Source organism: Plasmodium reichenowi, chromosome 11 (assembly GCF_001601855.1).
Source record: "Plasmodium reichenowi strain SY57 chromosome 11, whole genome shotgun sequence".
NCBI classification, from domain to species: domain Eukaryota; phylum Apicomplexa; class Aconoidasida; order Haemosporida; family Plasmodiidae; genus Plasmodium; species Plasmodium reichenowi.
The window spans coordinates 813,767-832,195 of record NC_033656.1 but is presented as its reverse complement, the minus strand read 5'-3'; the positions used below and the strand labels follow the sequence as shown (position 1 = coordinate 832,195).

General features: G+C 20.4%; 4 protein-coding genes across 4 annotated transcripts; all 4 read right to left on the bottom strand.

Annotated features, from left to right (window-relative positions):
- Window positions 1-262: 262 nt before the first annotated feature.
- PRSY57_1121800 (translation elongation factor EF-1, subunit alpha, putative) lies at window positions 263-2,044 on the bottom strand (the record flags this gene model as incomplete). The annotated part of the gene is made up of 2 exons (XM_012908182.2): window positions 263-1,164; window positions 1,276-2,044. 2 exons carry the CDS (start codon window positions 2,042-2,044, stop codon window positions 263-265), a joined length of 1,671 nt encoding a protein of 556 aa, XP_012763636.1.
- Window positions 2,045-4,085: 2,041 nt separating this feature from the next.
- Window positions 4,086-6,089, bottom strand: PRSY57_1121700 (RING zinc finger protein, putative; the record flags this gene model as incomplete). Its single annotated transcript, XM_012908181.2, has 1 exon — window positions 4,086-6,089. The coding sequence occupies one exon, from the start codon at window positions 6,087-6,089 to the stop codon at window positions 4,086-4,088; it is 2,004 nt and encodes a 667-aa protein (XP_012763635.2).
- A 769-nt stretch (window positions 6,090-6,858) lies between these two features.
- On the bottom strand, window positions 6,859-9,771 carry PRSY57_1121600 (leucine-rich repeat protein; the record flags this gene model as incomplete). The annotated part of the gene is made up of 3 exons (XM_012908180.2): window positions 6,859-6,918; window positions 7,132-7,241; window positions 7,386-9,771. 3 exons carry the CDS (start codon window positions 9,769-9,771, stop codon window positions 6,859-6,861), a joined length of 2,556 nt encoding a protein of 851 aa, XP_012763634.2.
- A 1,906-nt stretch (window positions 9,772-11,677) lies between these two features.
- On the bottom strand, window positions 11,678-18,236 carry PRSY57_1121500 (calcium-dependent protein kinase 7; the record flags this gene model as incomplete). Its single annotated transcript, XM_012908179.2, has 2 exons — window positions 11,678-17,977; window positions 18,132-18,236. The coding sequence occupies 2 exons, from the start codon at window positions 18,234-18,236 to the stop codon at window positions 11,678-11,680; spliced, it is 6,405 nt and encodes a 2,134-aa protein (XP_012763633.2).
- Window positions 18,237-18,429: the final 193 nt, after the last annotated feature.

Sequence of the window (18,429 nt, the reverse complement as noted above, 5' to 3'; positions counted from 1 at the left end):
TATATATATATATATTTTTTTTTTTTTTTTTTTTTTTTTTAAGCATCAATGTATTAAAAATAAAGTGTGTACATACACTTTTTTATATATTAATTTGAAAGTGTTTAAAGAATAAACTATTTATTCACATTAAACATACTGTCAATTATATTAAAAATAAATATATATACATATATATGTGTGTAATCCGCTATTACTATTATATAAATGATTAATATGTACATATTTTACTTTATTATGAAAAAATAAGTATTAAGGATGGTTATACTTTCAATTCTAATATTTTTCCAATGGCTATTGTTTTTCCTTGATCTCTTAAGGTAAATCTACCAAGTTGTGGTAAATTATCGTAGACTTCTACACAGACTGGATTTGAGAGTAAAAAGTGTGCTGTTACAATACAATCACTTTTAATAAATTTTGGTTTTGTTTTTTTTTTCTTGGATTTTTTATCAATAACTTCTAACATTTCAACAAATTGTATTTCTTCACAAGCAGTATGTGCATGAAAAATACAAAAATATCCTGCTGTTATAATAGGTTTATGTTCAAGTAGTTCTACAATTGCAACACGACCTATGAATTCATGAACAACTGAACATAAGTTTAATGAATCACATAAAACAAAACCCTTACTTATTTGATCTTCTTCAACACCAAATAATCTTACACGAACATTCTCTCCAGGTTTAGCATATGGTACTTCATCATCTTCCAAAAAAACATTCATAACTTTTACTTTTACTTTATTCGGCATTAAAGTACAATTCATATTATTACCATATAATGTCCCCGATTCAATTTTTCCAATAGCTATTATTCCATTATCTTTATATCCTTCTAACAAAGGTATTCTTAAGGGACCATTTTCATCCCAAGGTGGAGGTGGCAAAGAATTTAATATATTAAATAATGTTGGTTTCGATAAATCATACCAACTAGCTCTAGGGTCATAAATTTTCGAATTTTTATCTGATACATGTTCTGATAAATTTTGACCAGTTAACCCTGAAATTGGCACGAAAAAAACATCCTTATTAATATTATATCCACATGATTTTATATATGGGGTTATTTTCTTTTGTATTTCTTCATATCTGCTTTCACTCCAATTGCACGTTGGATCGTCCATTTTGTTAATGGCAACAATGAGTTGGTTAATACCTAAATTGAAAATAAAATAAATAAATAAATATATATATATATATATATATAAATATATTCATATATTCATATATACATGTATAAATATATATTATTAATTCTTTGGATTACCCAATGTTCTTGCCAACAATGTGTGCTCTCTTGTTTGTCCTCCTCTCTCAAAACCTGTCTCAAATTCACCCTTTCTTGCTGATATAATTAAAACACCAATATCTGCTTGTGCAGCACCACTAATCATATTTGGAATAAAATTTTTATGTCCGGGTGCATCAAGAATTGTAAATCTTCTATCCTTCGTTTCAAAGTGTGCCCTTCCAACTTCTACCGTTTTACCTTTCTGTCTTTCTTCTTCATTAATATCCATAATAAATGCTAAAAACCAACTTTCTCTACTTTTTTCTTTAGCTTCTCTTTCATATTTTTCAATAGTCCTATCATCAACATATCCCAATATATATAAAATATTACCACAAGCTGTTGATTTCCCTGCATCGACGTGTCCAATAAAAATTATATTTAAATGTGGTCTTGGGTCTACTTCAGCCATTTTTATTTTTTTATCTTCTACTTTTTCTTGTAACTCTTCTACGTCTTCTTTCATAATATCATTATCATCATTCAAAACCAGTTTGCTTATTTTTTCTTCTATATCATTAACATTTTCATCTTCGACAATTTCGGAACCATTTATATCTTCCTCATCTTCTTTAATTTTATCCAAATCATTATTAACATCATTGTTCATATTAATATTATTCTCATTACTTGTATTGTTGAGGTTACTATTGTTTTCATCATCTTCCTCTGCCCCTGCTCCCTTATATTTCATTCCTGGATAATACGAAGGAGCATTTACATTGAAACTAAAAGGTTCATTCATCTATGAACAGGAAAATCAAAATAAAAATAAAATAAATATATATATATATATATATATATATATATATATATATATATATTTATGTTTCTTTACTTTTTAAATATTAAATAAAACGAATAAAGAAATAAAGAACCTACTTTCAAAATAGGAGTCAAATTAACAAATCAATTAGAACAAAAAAAAAAAAAAAAAAAAAAAAATTATAAAAGCATAATATTATAAATAAAAACTTATAATTCCAACTATTAAAATGACACTCTCTTCAATTCATTTTAATATTCATTTATTATTTTTTTTTTTTATGATATCCTTTTTTTTTTTCTTTTTCTACTTTCTATTTTAAAAACTTTATATAATCCTTTTTCTTCAATTATGAATTAGATTTTAACATATATATAAAATATATATATATATTTTTTTTTTTTACTTTATGATAAGAACTACATATTATATTATCAATCCAAAAATATATAATAAAAAAAAGGGCTTTCTTGTGATATTTAATTAATGTTAAAAAGAAAAAAAAAAATATATATATTATATATATATATATATATATATATATATATAATATATTGAAATATAATAAAATTATATTCTATCTGAATTTTTCTACAATGTTGAAAATTAAAAAAAAAAAAATTTTAATAATATGATAAATATAATATATATAATATATATATATAAATTATATATAATATATGCTTATATTTATTTATTAATATATTTATATGTACATATAATAATATATGTAATTATATATTATATATATTATATATATATATATATATATATATATATATATATATATTATTTATATGATTATACCCATTATATAATTTTTTATTCAAAGTCCGATATGTCATTATTCACAATTGTATTTTTTTTTTTTTTCTTTTCTTTTTCTTTTTTTTTCATTAATACATAAATTTCTTCTAATAACTGAACATAATATTATATTAAATTAATAACACTTTTGTTGATTTATGAGTACACTCTAAATAATATTATAAAATTTAAAATAGGAATATATAGGAGAAAAAAAAAATAATAATAATAATGAATGTATAAATAAATAAATATATATATACATATATATATATATTTATATATATCCTAAATATATTATATATTATAGATATATATATATTTATATATGTTTTATATAAGATGCACTTTTTTTATACTTCATTTCCGTAAAATTAAGAATTTAATTATATATAATATTTTATATTATTATTTTATTTCATATATATATATTTTTACAATTTTAAAAACATTAAAGAAACTATTATAAATATATATTATGTAGTAGTATATCTCTTCATATATATAATATATGTACATATATTATTATATAATATATCGTATTTGAATAAGGATCCCGAAAAATAAGTATATCATAAAAAAATATTAAAATGTATAAATATATGATAAAATCTTTATTCCAGGTGAACTTGAAAATTTGACAAATATTATTAAACTTAATTTTAAGCTTATTAGAATTTTTCAAATTATTAAAATACACACATATTATATATATATATATATATATATATATATATATATATATATGTGATAAAATAATAAGGGAAAAGAAATGTACATTACCGATAGTAATGTATAGAATGCTTTATGTGTTCCCCTTTATTATAATAAAATAACCTTACATATAAATAAATAAATACATACATACATACATGTATATATATATATATATATTGTTGAAGAAGGGAGAATACCTTACTTTTTTAATGTTCAAATATATACAAATAAACATTTATATTTCAACAAAAAAGCTAAACATTATAATTATGCCAAAATTAAAGATATACATATATCTAATATATATGTAATATCAAATAAAAAAAAAAAAAAAAAAAATTAAAATATATATAAATATAATATAATAATAAATAAGTAATTAAATATATATTTAAAAAAAAATACATATATACATACATACATACATACTTATATACATATGGGCACATATCCATATTCAATATACATAAAAAAATATATCACCATTTTTATATGGTTAATATATAAAATATTTTATACAAATAATAATTAAAAAAAAAACAAGTATGATTAAAGAAGAAGATATGGAATCTAACATAAAGAATCTATGTATTAATGGAGATCTTGAATTATCTAAAGCAAGAATACTTTTATTTTTTTTTTTTAAGAAATATTGTGTTATACTTTCTAATCTTTCATATGTATCTGTAATTTTGAACCATTTCCACTTTAGTACAGATCTTGAAATAATAGCACAACTTAAAGAATAGGAAAATTTTTCTAATTCTTCCTTTGAAGGTTCAGAAGATGTTAATTTTATATTTCTAAATTTTGTATTAAATAACATAACTCCTGCACTTCCAAAACGATTAAGTTGATTTTTAATACATAATAAACATATTTTGGATAATATAATACAACAATGGTATTTAACAATATTCGTTATATTATTATTATTATTATTACTATTATTATTATTATTATTATTATTACTATTATTAGTATTATTATTATCATCATCATTATTATTATTGTCATCATTATTATTATTATTATTGTCTATAAATTCACCCATATTTGTTATATTTTTATACTGTTCATAATAGTAAGAAATTAAATTAATATCTTCTTCTACTTCAATTTGGTATAATAATTTTTTTAAGTCTCGAATTTTTTCCTTCCCCCCAATATTGGTATTATTAGACAAACCAACATCTTGCTCATTATTATAATTACCATATGTAATATTTGTACTATCCGTATGAACAGTTGTATTATTTATAATATAAGAATTTAAAAAGTTGATGGATATATTTTCATCAAACAATGGAGAATGCAATCCCACAAAATTTCCATAATCTGTAAAAAGAGTTATGTTATATAATAGTACTCTAAAATTAGCTATACATTTTAAATAGAAAACTTGATTACTTTTTTTTTGTTCTAAAATTTTAACATGTATTCCATATAACTTTTGTTCATCATTTTTTTCTTTGCTTGATGTAATAGCAAATGTACCTTCATTAGATATAAAATATATTAAATCTATAAATCGTTTATTATAAATATTTATATCAAAAACTTCTCCTGGGAAATATGGACCAAATATTAATGGTGCTTTAAATATTGGAATAATAGATGAATTATTAATAGCATTAATTCTTTCTTTTATTACTTTTTTTTCTTGTTCTAATTTCAAATTTTCGATTTCTTCTAACCTTTTCGAATATGTTAAAGGATATTTTTGTTTTATTAATTCTCCTAATAAAAGGTTGATATTCTTTTTATCACCCATATTAGATCTACATAATGGACACAAATTTTTATATTCTTTTGCTTTCTCAATACAATCTCTACAAAAATTATGACCACATGGTATGGTAACAGGAACAATTAATAATTTCATACATATAGCACATTCAACTTCAGAAGGTATTTTCTCTTCATTATTTATGCATTCTTTCAGTTTTTTATTTTTCACATTATTATTATTAATCTCTTTATCAATAGATGTATTAGTACAAGTATAAAAAGCATCATCATTATTATTATCATCATTATTATTATCATCATTATTATCATCATTATTATCATCATTATTATTATCATCATTATTATTATCATCATTATTATCATCATTATTATTCATATCATTGTTATTACCATTCTCATAACATTTATTACTTTTACTTTTTAAAAATCTGTTACGTAATACATTTTTTAAACAAAGCTCTTGTTTGAAAAATGCTTTACATTTTTCTTCATCAGATTTGTTTTTCATATTAATATGAGATTCATATTTTTTATTACCTACTATATTAACATTACTCTCATTATGTTTTTTATTAATATTTTTATTTCCTTCTTTAACCATATTATTTCTTACAATATCATTTTTTATTTCATTAATCATTTTATATGTCACTTCATTATTTATTTCATTATTCTTTTCAATATTTTTCTCATTATTTTCCATATAACCCTTTTGTTTATTTGATATTTCTCCTAAATCATTTGCCATTATTTATATATAATTGTTCATCATTAAAATTTTCCTTTTTTTTTTTTTTCTTTTTTTTTTTTATTACAATATATAAATATTTCTTTTAATTCCTATTGTAACAATTGTTTGACCTTTTTGTGTTTAATATTTTTCACTCATTCATATAAATATCAATTTAATTTTCTTATATTTTCTTTTGTTAATATATAACATTAAAAAAAAGAAAAAAATAATGAAAAAAATTTATATTTTCTTATAAAATTTTCCTCTTTTTTTTTTTAATAAAAATTAAAATATATTATTATTATTATATATAATAAATTATATATTTTTATAAGTACTTTAAACTTTAAAAAAAAAAAAAAAAATTCTAAATAGTATATTATATATATATATATTATATATATATTATATATATTAAAAAAAATTATATTTTATAAAAAAACAGTAAAAAAAAAAAAATAATGTAACTTCAAAAAAATAATATATAATATATAATATATAAAATAAAAAATATATATTTATTATATATATATATATATATATATAATATATACATTAACATTTTATATATTTATTTATGCACTATATATATTATATACTTAATATTATAAAATGAATATATTCAAAAAAAAATATGTCATTAAAAAAAATAATTTAATTTAAAAAAAAAAAAAAAATATATATATATATTATATATACATATTATATATATACATATTTTAATAAACTTCTTTTTATTATATCAGGATGTGGAAAAAATTAAAAACATTAAAAACTTTTTAATTTAATCGTCTTCAAGTAATTTAATATCAGTATAAATGGATGTCTCAAATAAAAATAGCTCCTACACATTAAAAAAAAAATAATAAAAAATAAAACATATATATATATATATATATATATATATATATATATTTATATATTTACACATATTTCCAAAAAAATAATATAAAATATAGCATCTACATATATATGTGAGATATATCCAAGCATGCAACAATTAATTTAATATATATATATATATACATATGTGTGTGGTTAGTTTTTTATATTTTACATTATAAACATGAACACGTAAGGATATACATCCAAGTTCTGCGAAACATCCTTCGCAAGATTTTCTGTCAATAGAACATTGATAGGCTCCGATGTCTTTTAATTTATTTCCTAAAATTAAAAATGATTATATATATATATATATATATATATATATATATATGTATACATATAAGTATTAGTAATTTTTCTTTATATATATATATATATATATTTATTTATTTATTTATTTATTTATATTCATTTATTTATTACCTGCGGCGATTTCCAAACCATTTAAATTACAAAAAGTGTTGTTGACTTTCCAACAGTTTGAAAAGTCTATGCATGTTAGATCCTTACAGTACTTCAAAAATTCTCTCAAGCAAAAGTTATCAACGTTTTGCAAGTGGGCTAACTTAACCTTTTTCAAGTGCTTCAACTTTTTTGGTATTTCCAAAATGGTACTATTAAGTATTTCCGGAGTTTTAGAAATATCTAGTACTTTTAATTTTGTTGAATTTTTTATAACGACATTTAGTAAATGATTCGATATATTTGTTTCTGACAAATTAAGAGCAAGTAAGTTTTTGAAATGTTGAAAATAATTTGAAGAAGTATCATCAATAGGACAACCTTTAAAATTAAGAATCTTTAGATTATTAGCAATCATATATAGATGTGATATATCATCTAATAGTTTCACATTAGTTATTTCTAAGGCTATTAAATTGTTTAAAACTGTATCTAATTGTATATTATCCTTTTTACTATTAAATAATACTTTTAAAGAATCATTGGAATGGCAATTTGTTACATTTGATGAAGTAAGATTTCCCATATATAATTTTTTTAATGTATGTTTAAATTTTAAAGGATAAATACCTTCATGACTAATTTTATAACAATTACGTATATCTACAACTTCTAAATTTTTGAATCTATGTAATAAAAGTTTTAAGCTTGAATCGGATATTTTATTACAATTTTTTAAACATAATACTTTTAAGGTCTTTTGAAATTTTATATTATTACAATTAGAAAAAACATGAAAATGATGAGATGTTAAATGAGAACAACCTGACAAGTCTAATATTTCAATGTTCTCTGATAAATATATTGTTTTCATTATACTATCTGGTGATATAGAACTTTTTAAAGATTCATCATATATTAATTTTATTCTTAAGGAACGTATAAGTTCACAACATCTTTTATTTAATAACAATAAATTTTTATTTTTTACACATGATATAATATATCTAAATACATCATCACCTAATTTACCTAATATATCAAATTTATCATTTTTATGAAACGTATGTACTTTTTTATTTGGAGTTGAATTATATAGTTTTTTTTTATGTTGTATATTTAATGATTTCACAGGTACACAAATATTTTTCTTCTTAATAACATTTGTTGTCTTAGTAATATTATTATTATTATTATTATTATTATTATTATTATTATTACTGTAATGATTTACATTATTGTAACTACTATAATTTTTATTATTACTATCAACTTTTTCCACATTATTGTGTATTTGAATATTTTGTCCTGAACTATTCATGTCATTATCATCTACATATTTTGTATTTCTTATTGGACCTGCGTGTGTTGTAATAGATGAACTCGTTGAAATTGTTGAAGTAGTAGATTTAATAGAAGTAGTATTCATAATTATATTTTTATCATTTAAAGTATTAATAGGTTTAAAATGTTCTATATTATTTATTTTCTTCATTCTTCTAGATATATCATCATTTTCTATTTTATTATATATCATTTTATTATTCATAAAAGAGCTATTACTACTAAATGGACTCTCATTATTAGCACAAAGAATCAAATTAGTATTATTATTATTTAAAGCAAAATCGTTACTATTAAGTGTATAACAATTATTACTATGACTATTACTATGACTATTACTATGACTATTACTATGACTATTACTATGATTATTACTATGACTATTACTATGACCATTACTATGACTATTACTATGACTATTACTATGACTATTACTATGACCATTACTATGACCATTACTATGACCATTACTATGACCATTACTATTACTACTACTAATACTTTTGTTTCCCCCACTTTTTAAAAAAAACTCTCTATACGAATTATAACTTGGACAATTCACATTTTGATCTTTCTTCATCTTTTTAATTGATATTATATCATTTAACATATTATCATCCGTTTTTTCTGTTAATAATATATTATATTTACGTTTAAAACTATTAGATATATTTTCTATTTCATTTTTAATTTCATAATTCTGTTCTGTATTTTTAAATAAGGTACCATTAGAATATGTAATATTCTTTTTATCTTTTTCCATTATATTTCTTGGAGAAAAAAAATTCTCGATACTTTCATTTTCATCATAATTAATACAATTATCATTTAAATGAATACTACTATTCAAATCGTCGTCATCTTTTTTATTATTACTATCATCTAATTTCGTAAATATAGACCATATGTTTTTCTTCTTTTCACTATCTATTATTAGCTTGCTCTTATTATCCATGATCATATTTGTCTTTCCTCTATTATCATCTGTTCTGAAAAGATTGCTAATCGTTAAATTTTCCGCTTTATTCTTAATTTCCATGCTGATGAGTATATGTATATACATACATATATATATATATATATAATAACCAAAAATAACTACACACACATAAAAAAAAAAAGAATCATAATCATAAATAAAAACATAAACATAAATAGAAACATAAAAATAAATCGAAACATAAAAATAAATGGAAACATAAAAATAAATAGAAACAGAAAAATAAATAGAAACAGAAAAATAAATAGAAACAGAAAAATAAATAGAAACAGAAAAATATAAATATATAAAGTATATAAAAAAGGATGAAATGAAGCAACACCCTCTTAAAATATCAAATGAATATTTTCAAACATTTACTTTTTTTTTCTTTTCCTTTTTTTATATACGCATTAATATGTTATGCATAATACAAAGGTATAATATTATATTAATACATAAACAAATATATATGTAAATCAATATATATATATATATATATATATATATATATTTTTTTTTTTTTTGTTGTTTTATTTATTTATTTTTATATATTAAAATATATTTATATGTACATATATATGTATATTTATATTTATTTATTTATTTGTATTACTATCCCCAAATTAACTTGGATAAATGAATTCAGAAGAAGTCAGTATTAATAAGTAGAGAATTACTAGAATTTCTTTTCTTTAATATAAAAGAAAAAAAAAATAATAATTTATATACATATTATATTATAATAATATAAAAATCACATTACCTTTATACAATATCAATTATGATAATAATATAATTATATTTTTCTCACGATTAATATACGTGTGTGTACTTTTTTTTCTTTTTTCTTTTTTTTTTTGTTGTCCAATTTAAACAATAATAGAAATATAAAATAATGTTATAATAAACATGTTATATTTTTTAAAAAATATAATAAAGTATGTTTCTTTTCTTTTTTTATTATTAATAGATAAAAAAAAAGAAAAAAAAAAAGAAAAAAAAAAAGAAAAAAAAAAGAAAAAAAAAAAAAAAAAGAAAAGAAGAAACTAAGTTGATATAATATATATAATATAATGTTTTAATATATCATGTTTTTATATATATATATAATATATATTATTTTTAATGTAATATTTTCATTAACAATATTTCTTTATAAAATATATAAATATTTTATTTTTCTTTTTTTTAAATTATTTTGTGAACATTATATATTATTATATTTAAAAAAAAAAAAAAAAAAAAAAAAAACGTACACATATTATGTCATTTACATATTGTGTACTTTCTTTTAATTTATTATTTTATTTTTTAATTATTAATATATGCCTGTCTTAAAACTTATTAAAGGTATTCTTAAATGTTAATTGAAAAAAAAATATATAATATCTAAAATTCCAGAAAATTATCTGATGAAGGAATTTTTTTTTTTTATTTTACACATGTGTGTCTAATTATTAAATTAAAAAAAAAAAAAAAAAAGAAAGAAAAACAAAAACAAATACGGTATACACATATTATATATATATTATATTTTCTTCAAAAAAAAAAAAAAATAAATAATACACAATTATATATACATATATTTTTTATTTTTAATATAAAATATTAAATATTAAATATTAAATATTAAATATTAAATATAGTTTTAATATATATATATATGTATAATAAAAATAATAAATCATTTTACTTATTAATTTATGTTATAAATATATTTGTAAAAAAAATAAATTATAAATAATTGTTACATGTTATGTGAATTATATCAAAACTGGGAACAATAATAAATTATACAATCATTTTTTCATTTCATTGTATGGTAAATATATATATATATATATATATATATATAAACTCGTATAATATTGATGTAATATATATATAAGGGGTATCAAAAAATAAAATAAAAAAAAAAAGGATATATACATATATATTTATATGTATACACACTTTTGTCTACTCTCTGTTTCCATAAATGTTACTTTTAATTATCCCTTATTTTATCATGTTCTTTATTTGTATTATCATTTATTTGGGCAGTGTGTCCATCTGTTGAACTCTTTTTACACTCGTTAATTTTATGAATACAAGTGTTTAGATTTCCTTGCTCATTTTGATTTTCATTATTATGATGAGGTGAAGTATCATTTTGATCCGTTGCATTTTGTGAACAATTTTTCATAAGATTTGATGTTTCTTTATTTATGGATTCATTTACAGCATTTTCCTGCTTATTCATTGATATATCTTCTATTGGAGATGATATATTTTGTATATTTTTTTTATCATGAATATATTCTTTTACTGGGGCACTACTATATGGTAATGGTATAACAGGTTCATCAATAGAATCATTATTTTCACATAAAATATTATTTTCATGAATATTGAATATGAGCTCTTTATTTTCTACCTCTTCTGTATTTTTTTCTTCTTCAATATGTAAAGGTGTATATCTTGGTATATTAAATGTACTAACACTAACATCTTGTAAATTTAAAATATTAATTTCTTCATTTTTATATATAAATGAATTTTCATTTATTACAGCAGTTGGATTCTTCACCCATATATGTTCTAAAGCTTCATTTGCTGAAATTCTTTTTTCTACATTTAATTCTAATAATTTTGATATAAGATCTTTAGCTGATGAAGATATACTTTTCCATATATAATCCTTAAAATTTAATACATAATTTTTTTGTATATTCATTTCTGTATTTTTATTAATAGGGAAAGGTAATTTACCACTTAATAATAAATATAATATAATTCCGATAGACCATGCATCTACTTTATGATTATAACCTTGTAATGTAATAACTTCTGGTGCTACATATGCTAATGTTCCACATGGTTCTTTCAATAATTCATTTGGAGCACATAATGTTGACAATCCAAAATCAGTTAATTTTATTTGAGCATCTCTTGATTTATCTGTAAGTAATATATTTTCTGGTTTAATATCTCTATGTATAATACCACATCTATGTAAATATGCTACTGTTTTTATTAATTGTGTTATAATTTTATTTGCATGGATTTCACTTAATCGTGTTTCAGCTAATAAAAAATCATATAATTCTCCCCCTTTTACCAATTCCATGGATATATATAAAGTTTCTTTTGTATTAATTATTTCTTTTAAGTATATAACATTTGGATGCCTTAATAATCTTAATATTGATATTTCACTTCTTAATAATTCTTTTTCATATATTGATACAGATCTTTTATCAATTACTTTAATGGCAAATTCTGAATTTGTTTGTTTATTTATACCTCTATAAACTGTTGAAAACTTACCTTGCCCTAACTGTTCATGTAATTCATATAAATTATATAATGTATTCTGTTTTGTAGATGAATATAAGGCTTGTACCCACTCATCCCTTTCTTCTAATGTGTTTACATATAAATTACGTTTCTGTACTTGTTTCGTTCCTTTGTGACATATAGAAAAACCATATTTATTAATATTATCATTCTTAGCAATTAATTCAACATAACAACCTTCTAAAAACATAAAACCTCTAGGTTTTAAATTCCTTTTTTTATCATAATAATATAATAAATTATCAAACAATATGTAATATCTAGCTTTAAATTGATGTAAATGCTTTCCTATTTTATATAATATACCTTCCTTAAGAGAATTCTTTTTTATCATATCTAAGCATTTCTGGAAATCAAAATTACAATATATACAATTATAAAAATAGCAATGCTCACAATCACAATATTCACATTCCATTGCTATCTTATTATCATTAACACAAAATCTAGGGTATCTACAATGACAATTTGGACACATTAAAAATGGACCCTTACAATTAGGACATGAATATAAATTTATATCTTTTCCATGCTTTTTTGTTAAATCATATTTCTTTTTCTTATTACTAGAAAAATAAGAACTTTCCATATCATTACTTGAACTTTCATCTTTTTTAAAAGTATCCATTTTATTCAAAGCAACGACATTACTATTTTTCTTTTTACTTAAATCTTTATCACTTGTACTTTTTTGATAACTTATTTTATCTACGTTCGAAATGGGTTCTTTTAAATCGTCACATTTTTGTTCATTCTTTTTTACCTTTTCATCATTTCTTTCAATATTTTTTACCTTTTCATCATTTCTTTCAATATTTTTTACCTTTTCATCATTTGCTTCATTCTTCTTTACCGTTTCATCATTTCGTTCAATATTTTTTACCTTTTCATCATTTAATTCTCCTTGCTTTATTACATCAGCTTCAATTCCATCCTGACTCTTACTAAAAGATCCTCTCTTTTCATCTACCTTATTGTGAAATATGGAACAACCCAGACTTGTTTTTTCACTTTTTTTATAGGACAATCCAAACTTTTCTAATATATCCATTTTCTCTATATTTTGTAATTTCAATCCTGAAAAACTTTTTTTTTTACTTAATTTATTAATAAGAATATTATTATCTTCTTTCTTTTCTACGGTTTGTTCGTTCACTTCTTTTTCTTTTTGTTTCATATCTTCTTCATTGTTTTGATTATTTATTGTTAAGATATCTTTATTTGTTTTAGTGGGTACTACTTTGTTCGGAAAAACACCATTTTGATTATATTCAAAAGATGATTCATCTGTTACATGTTCTTCTGCTTTATTAATTTCTTCATTTTTTTCATCCTTTTCCAATTCTTCCAAGAATAATTTATTAAATGGATACTTCTTTTGCTTCTGATAATTTAAAGATATATTTAAATTGTTTTTATTATTTTTCAAATAGTTTCTACGACCTTTCTGAAGTCTTTCTTTTTTCTTGTGTAAATTTCTTTCTTTACAAACATCATTAATATTAAAACTAATTTTAGATGCTTGGATAAATTCTACAATTTCTTTTGAAAATATATCATTAAGTTGATTTGTTAACAAATTGAAATCACATTCATATCTATTCTTATTTTCTGTATTTTCCACATTTAATAAATCATCGTTTAAATTCATCATATTATTATTAATAATAGTACTACTATTATTACCAGCAATGTCTTTTTTGCTCATGTGTTCATTTCTATTCGTATTTTGTTTATTCCTTTTAACAAAATCGTTTTTCTTTTGTTCATTATTAATATCTTCCACATTATTTACACCATTCACATCATTCACTTTATTAATAATAATGTTCATATGAATATTACTTTTCATATCAACCTGGATATTTATTGGATCCTCTTTCATATTGTATAAATTTTTTTTCTGGTTAATTAAAATATTATTCTCTTCAATAAAATTATTTTTATTATCGTTTTGGTATTCTTGAATTGATTGAGATTCATCAAAATTATTACTATTATCATTATTATTATTATTATTATCTTCTTCATAAAAATTTTTTTCTTTCAATATATTATTATTATTATTTTGGTTTTCATTTTGATTTTCATTTTGATTTTCATTTTGATTTTCATTTTGATTTTCATTTTGATTTTCATTTTGATTTTCATTTTGATTTTCATTTTGGTTTTCATTTTGATTTTCATTCTGATTTTCATTCTGATTTTCATTCTGATTTTCATTTTGGTTTTCATTTTGATTTTCATTTTGATTTTCATTCTGATTCTCTATATTATTAATGGTCTTCTTATCATACTCTTCCAATTTTTTATATATTTTATTATCCTCTTTCAGATTATTCAATTCATCTTTTTCTTTTAAGCTTTTCTTTATTTTCTCTTTCATATTTATAAATTGGCGCTTTAAATCTTCATGCTCACTTTCAAAAGAACTATTAACATTCTTCTTATCATCCTTATCTTTATGAATAGAATACTCCTTTTCATATTCTTTAATTTTATCTTTGTCAACAATATTTTCTTCTCCTGTTTTTATTTCACTAACAAAGCTAACTAATTTTGCATTATTTTCATTTTTTGGTTTTTTCTTATTTATAGATGTGTCATTTTTATCTTTACTAAAATTATTTGTTATATATTCTTCATCTTCTTTTTCTATGGTATCCTTTTTATCTGCACCATTTTTTTTCTCTTCTTTTTCTTTTTCTTTTTCTTCCTCACCAACTTCCTTTATGTCCTGTTCTACGTTCTTTGTATTTAAAAAGTTTACACACAAATCATCATTCACACAATCATAATCAGGAGCTTGAACTATAAAAAGTTGTCTTATTTTAAAATATAATTCTTCAGTAATAGCATCATCCTCATCTTGCTCAATTTCTTTATTTTTAAAATTTTCAGATTTTATAACAAAGTTACTTATATAATCTCTACCATATAAGACATTTCCTTGTAAGCCCCAAATATCTTCATGTAGGCAATTAAAAAATATATATAAAAAGAAATCATATTTATGTATAACACTTTTAAATTGTATAAGTGTTATTTTATCATTATCTAAAAATTCACATTCTTCTAACATAATATCTACGATCGCTTCAACATCAACATTTTTATCGGATGGTTTATTATTTTCTTCATCATTTAAAATGCTTCTAGCAGTTTTGGATGGTAGACAAAATTCGTTTACATATAATTTATTCTTTTTTTTTTCTTTTTTCTTTTCTTTTTTGTATATATTTATATCATTTCTTGTAAAACACTTTTCTTTTTTTATTTTGTTTTCTTCTTCATTCTCTTTTTCCTCATTTTTTCCTTCTTCTTTTTCACCATCTTTATTTTTTTCACCATCTTTTTTTTTTTCACCATCTTTATTTTTTTCACCATCTTTATTTTTTTCAACATCTTTATTTTTTTCAACATCTTTGTATTTTAAATTTTCTTTTCCTTCTGATATTTCTTCTTTCATTTTGTGGTCTTTATTTTTTGCCTCGTACTTTATTTGTTCTTTTTCTTTAACATCATCTAATGGTTTATCCCTCCTTTTAATTTCATCATCTCCTTTTTCCTTCCTCTTAATATTATCATCTGCTTTATTTTTGCCCTTTACATCTGGATCTTTTTTATCTTTCTCCTTACTATGGTGATTCTTTTCTTTTATATTTTTGCTCCTTCGATTTTTTATCAAATATCCATAAATACTAATAAATGAATCTGACGTGTCGCTAGAACAAACTTCTCTGTGTTCTTTATTTGAACTGCAACTTTCAAACTCATCATTATTTATGTTATAATTACTTTCATTACTTGTAGAACTATCTGTAGTAGAGGATATATATGGATTTGTTGCATCTTTATATCTGTGTCCATTTTTTTTAACTTCATTTTTTAAACTTTTTTTTTTATATTTATTTATGTATTTTATATGATCATGAACAAAAGCATCTGTATTGTTACTCGACGAAGAATTATAATCTTCACCTTCACTTTTAAAAAAAGGAGAATTTTTGGAAACATTTGGATCTTTATTTTTTTTTTTTCTTTCTTTATCTTTTTCTTTTTTATTACTTAATTCATTATCTTTATACAAATGTACTGCGTTTAATTCTCTCAATTTTTTTACAAATTTTCTTTTTTCTTCTTTTCGTATTTTTTTGGCTAGCTCCTTTACATTTAATGAAGTATTATTACCATTCCCATTTCTCTTGTTATTTATATTTGCATTTAATGCTTTATTTTTTTGTTGTTTTATACATTTACTACAATTTCCTATATTATTCTCTTCCACATTTTTATTATCTGAACTTATGTTCATATTTTCTATATTATTATTATTATTATTATTATTATTATTATTTGAATATTCGTCTTCATCCTCATAAGCACTACTAAAGGAATCACTTATGTCATCCAAACTATCCACATCTTCATCATCATCTATAGTAAAATCATCACTATCACTATCATTGTATTCTACATCTGCATCTGCATCGATATCTATATTACCATCTGAATTAGTACCTACATTAGAATCTACAATAGCATCTCCATTTTCATGATCTTCATTTTCATCATCTGCATTATCATCATCCTTCGTATAATCATCTCGATATATATTTTTCCTATTATCTTTATTAAAAAATATATTTTTTAATTTATGAATATAAGGAATGTTAGATAGCATAGCTACCATCTCAGACTTTTGGATAAACCCATCTGCATTCAAATCAAAAATATCAAACAATACATTTATCTTATCACTTTTTGTCCCTCGACAACATATTGCTATACCTATTATAAACTCTTCAAAATCTATAAAACCAGTATTTTTGAAGTTAAATTTTAAAAATAATCTTTCTCCCCACAACCCTGGTAAAGGAAAAAATTGAAGAAACGTTTCTTTGTCAATATAACTTGAGCCAGATCTACTACCTAGTTCTTTATATATCTACCAAAAAAAAAAAAAAAAAAAAAAAAAAAAAATTAAATAAATTGTATGAATATATAAGTACATACATTTTATTTATATAAATATGCACATATTTTCATATGTATCAATATCCCTTTTAATTCTTTAAAATATGTATTTCTTCTTTTTCTACCTTTTTTAGGACTTCTAATTCATCTGTTTCAAATTTTTTGCTGCATATTTTAAAATTATTTTTTTGATGTTCCTTTTCTTTATCCTTTTCTGTTTGGAGACCCATTTAAAAATAAGTTTTTATTAATTATATATAATTATATATATATATATATATATATATATATATGTATGTATGTATGTATTACTCAAAATTATATATACAATAAATAAATAAATAAATAATATATATATATTTTTTTATTTATTTATTTATTTGTTTATATAATTATATATTTATTTCCATATAATGGGTCAAA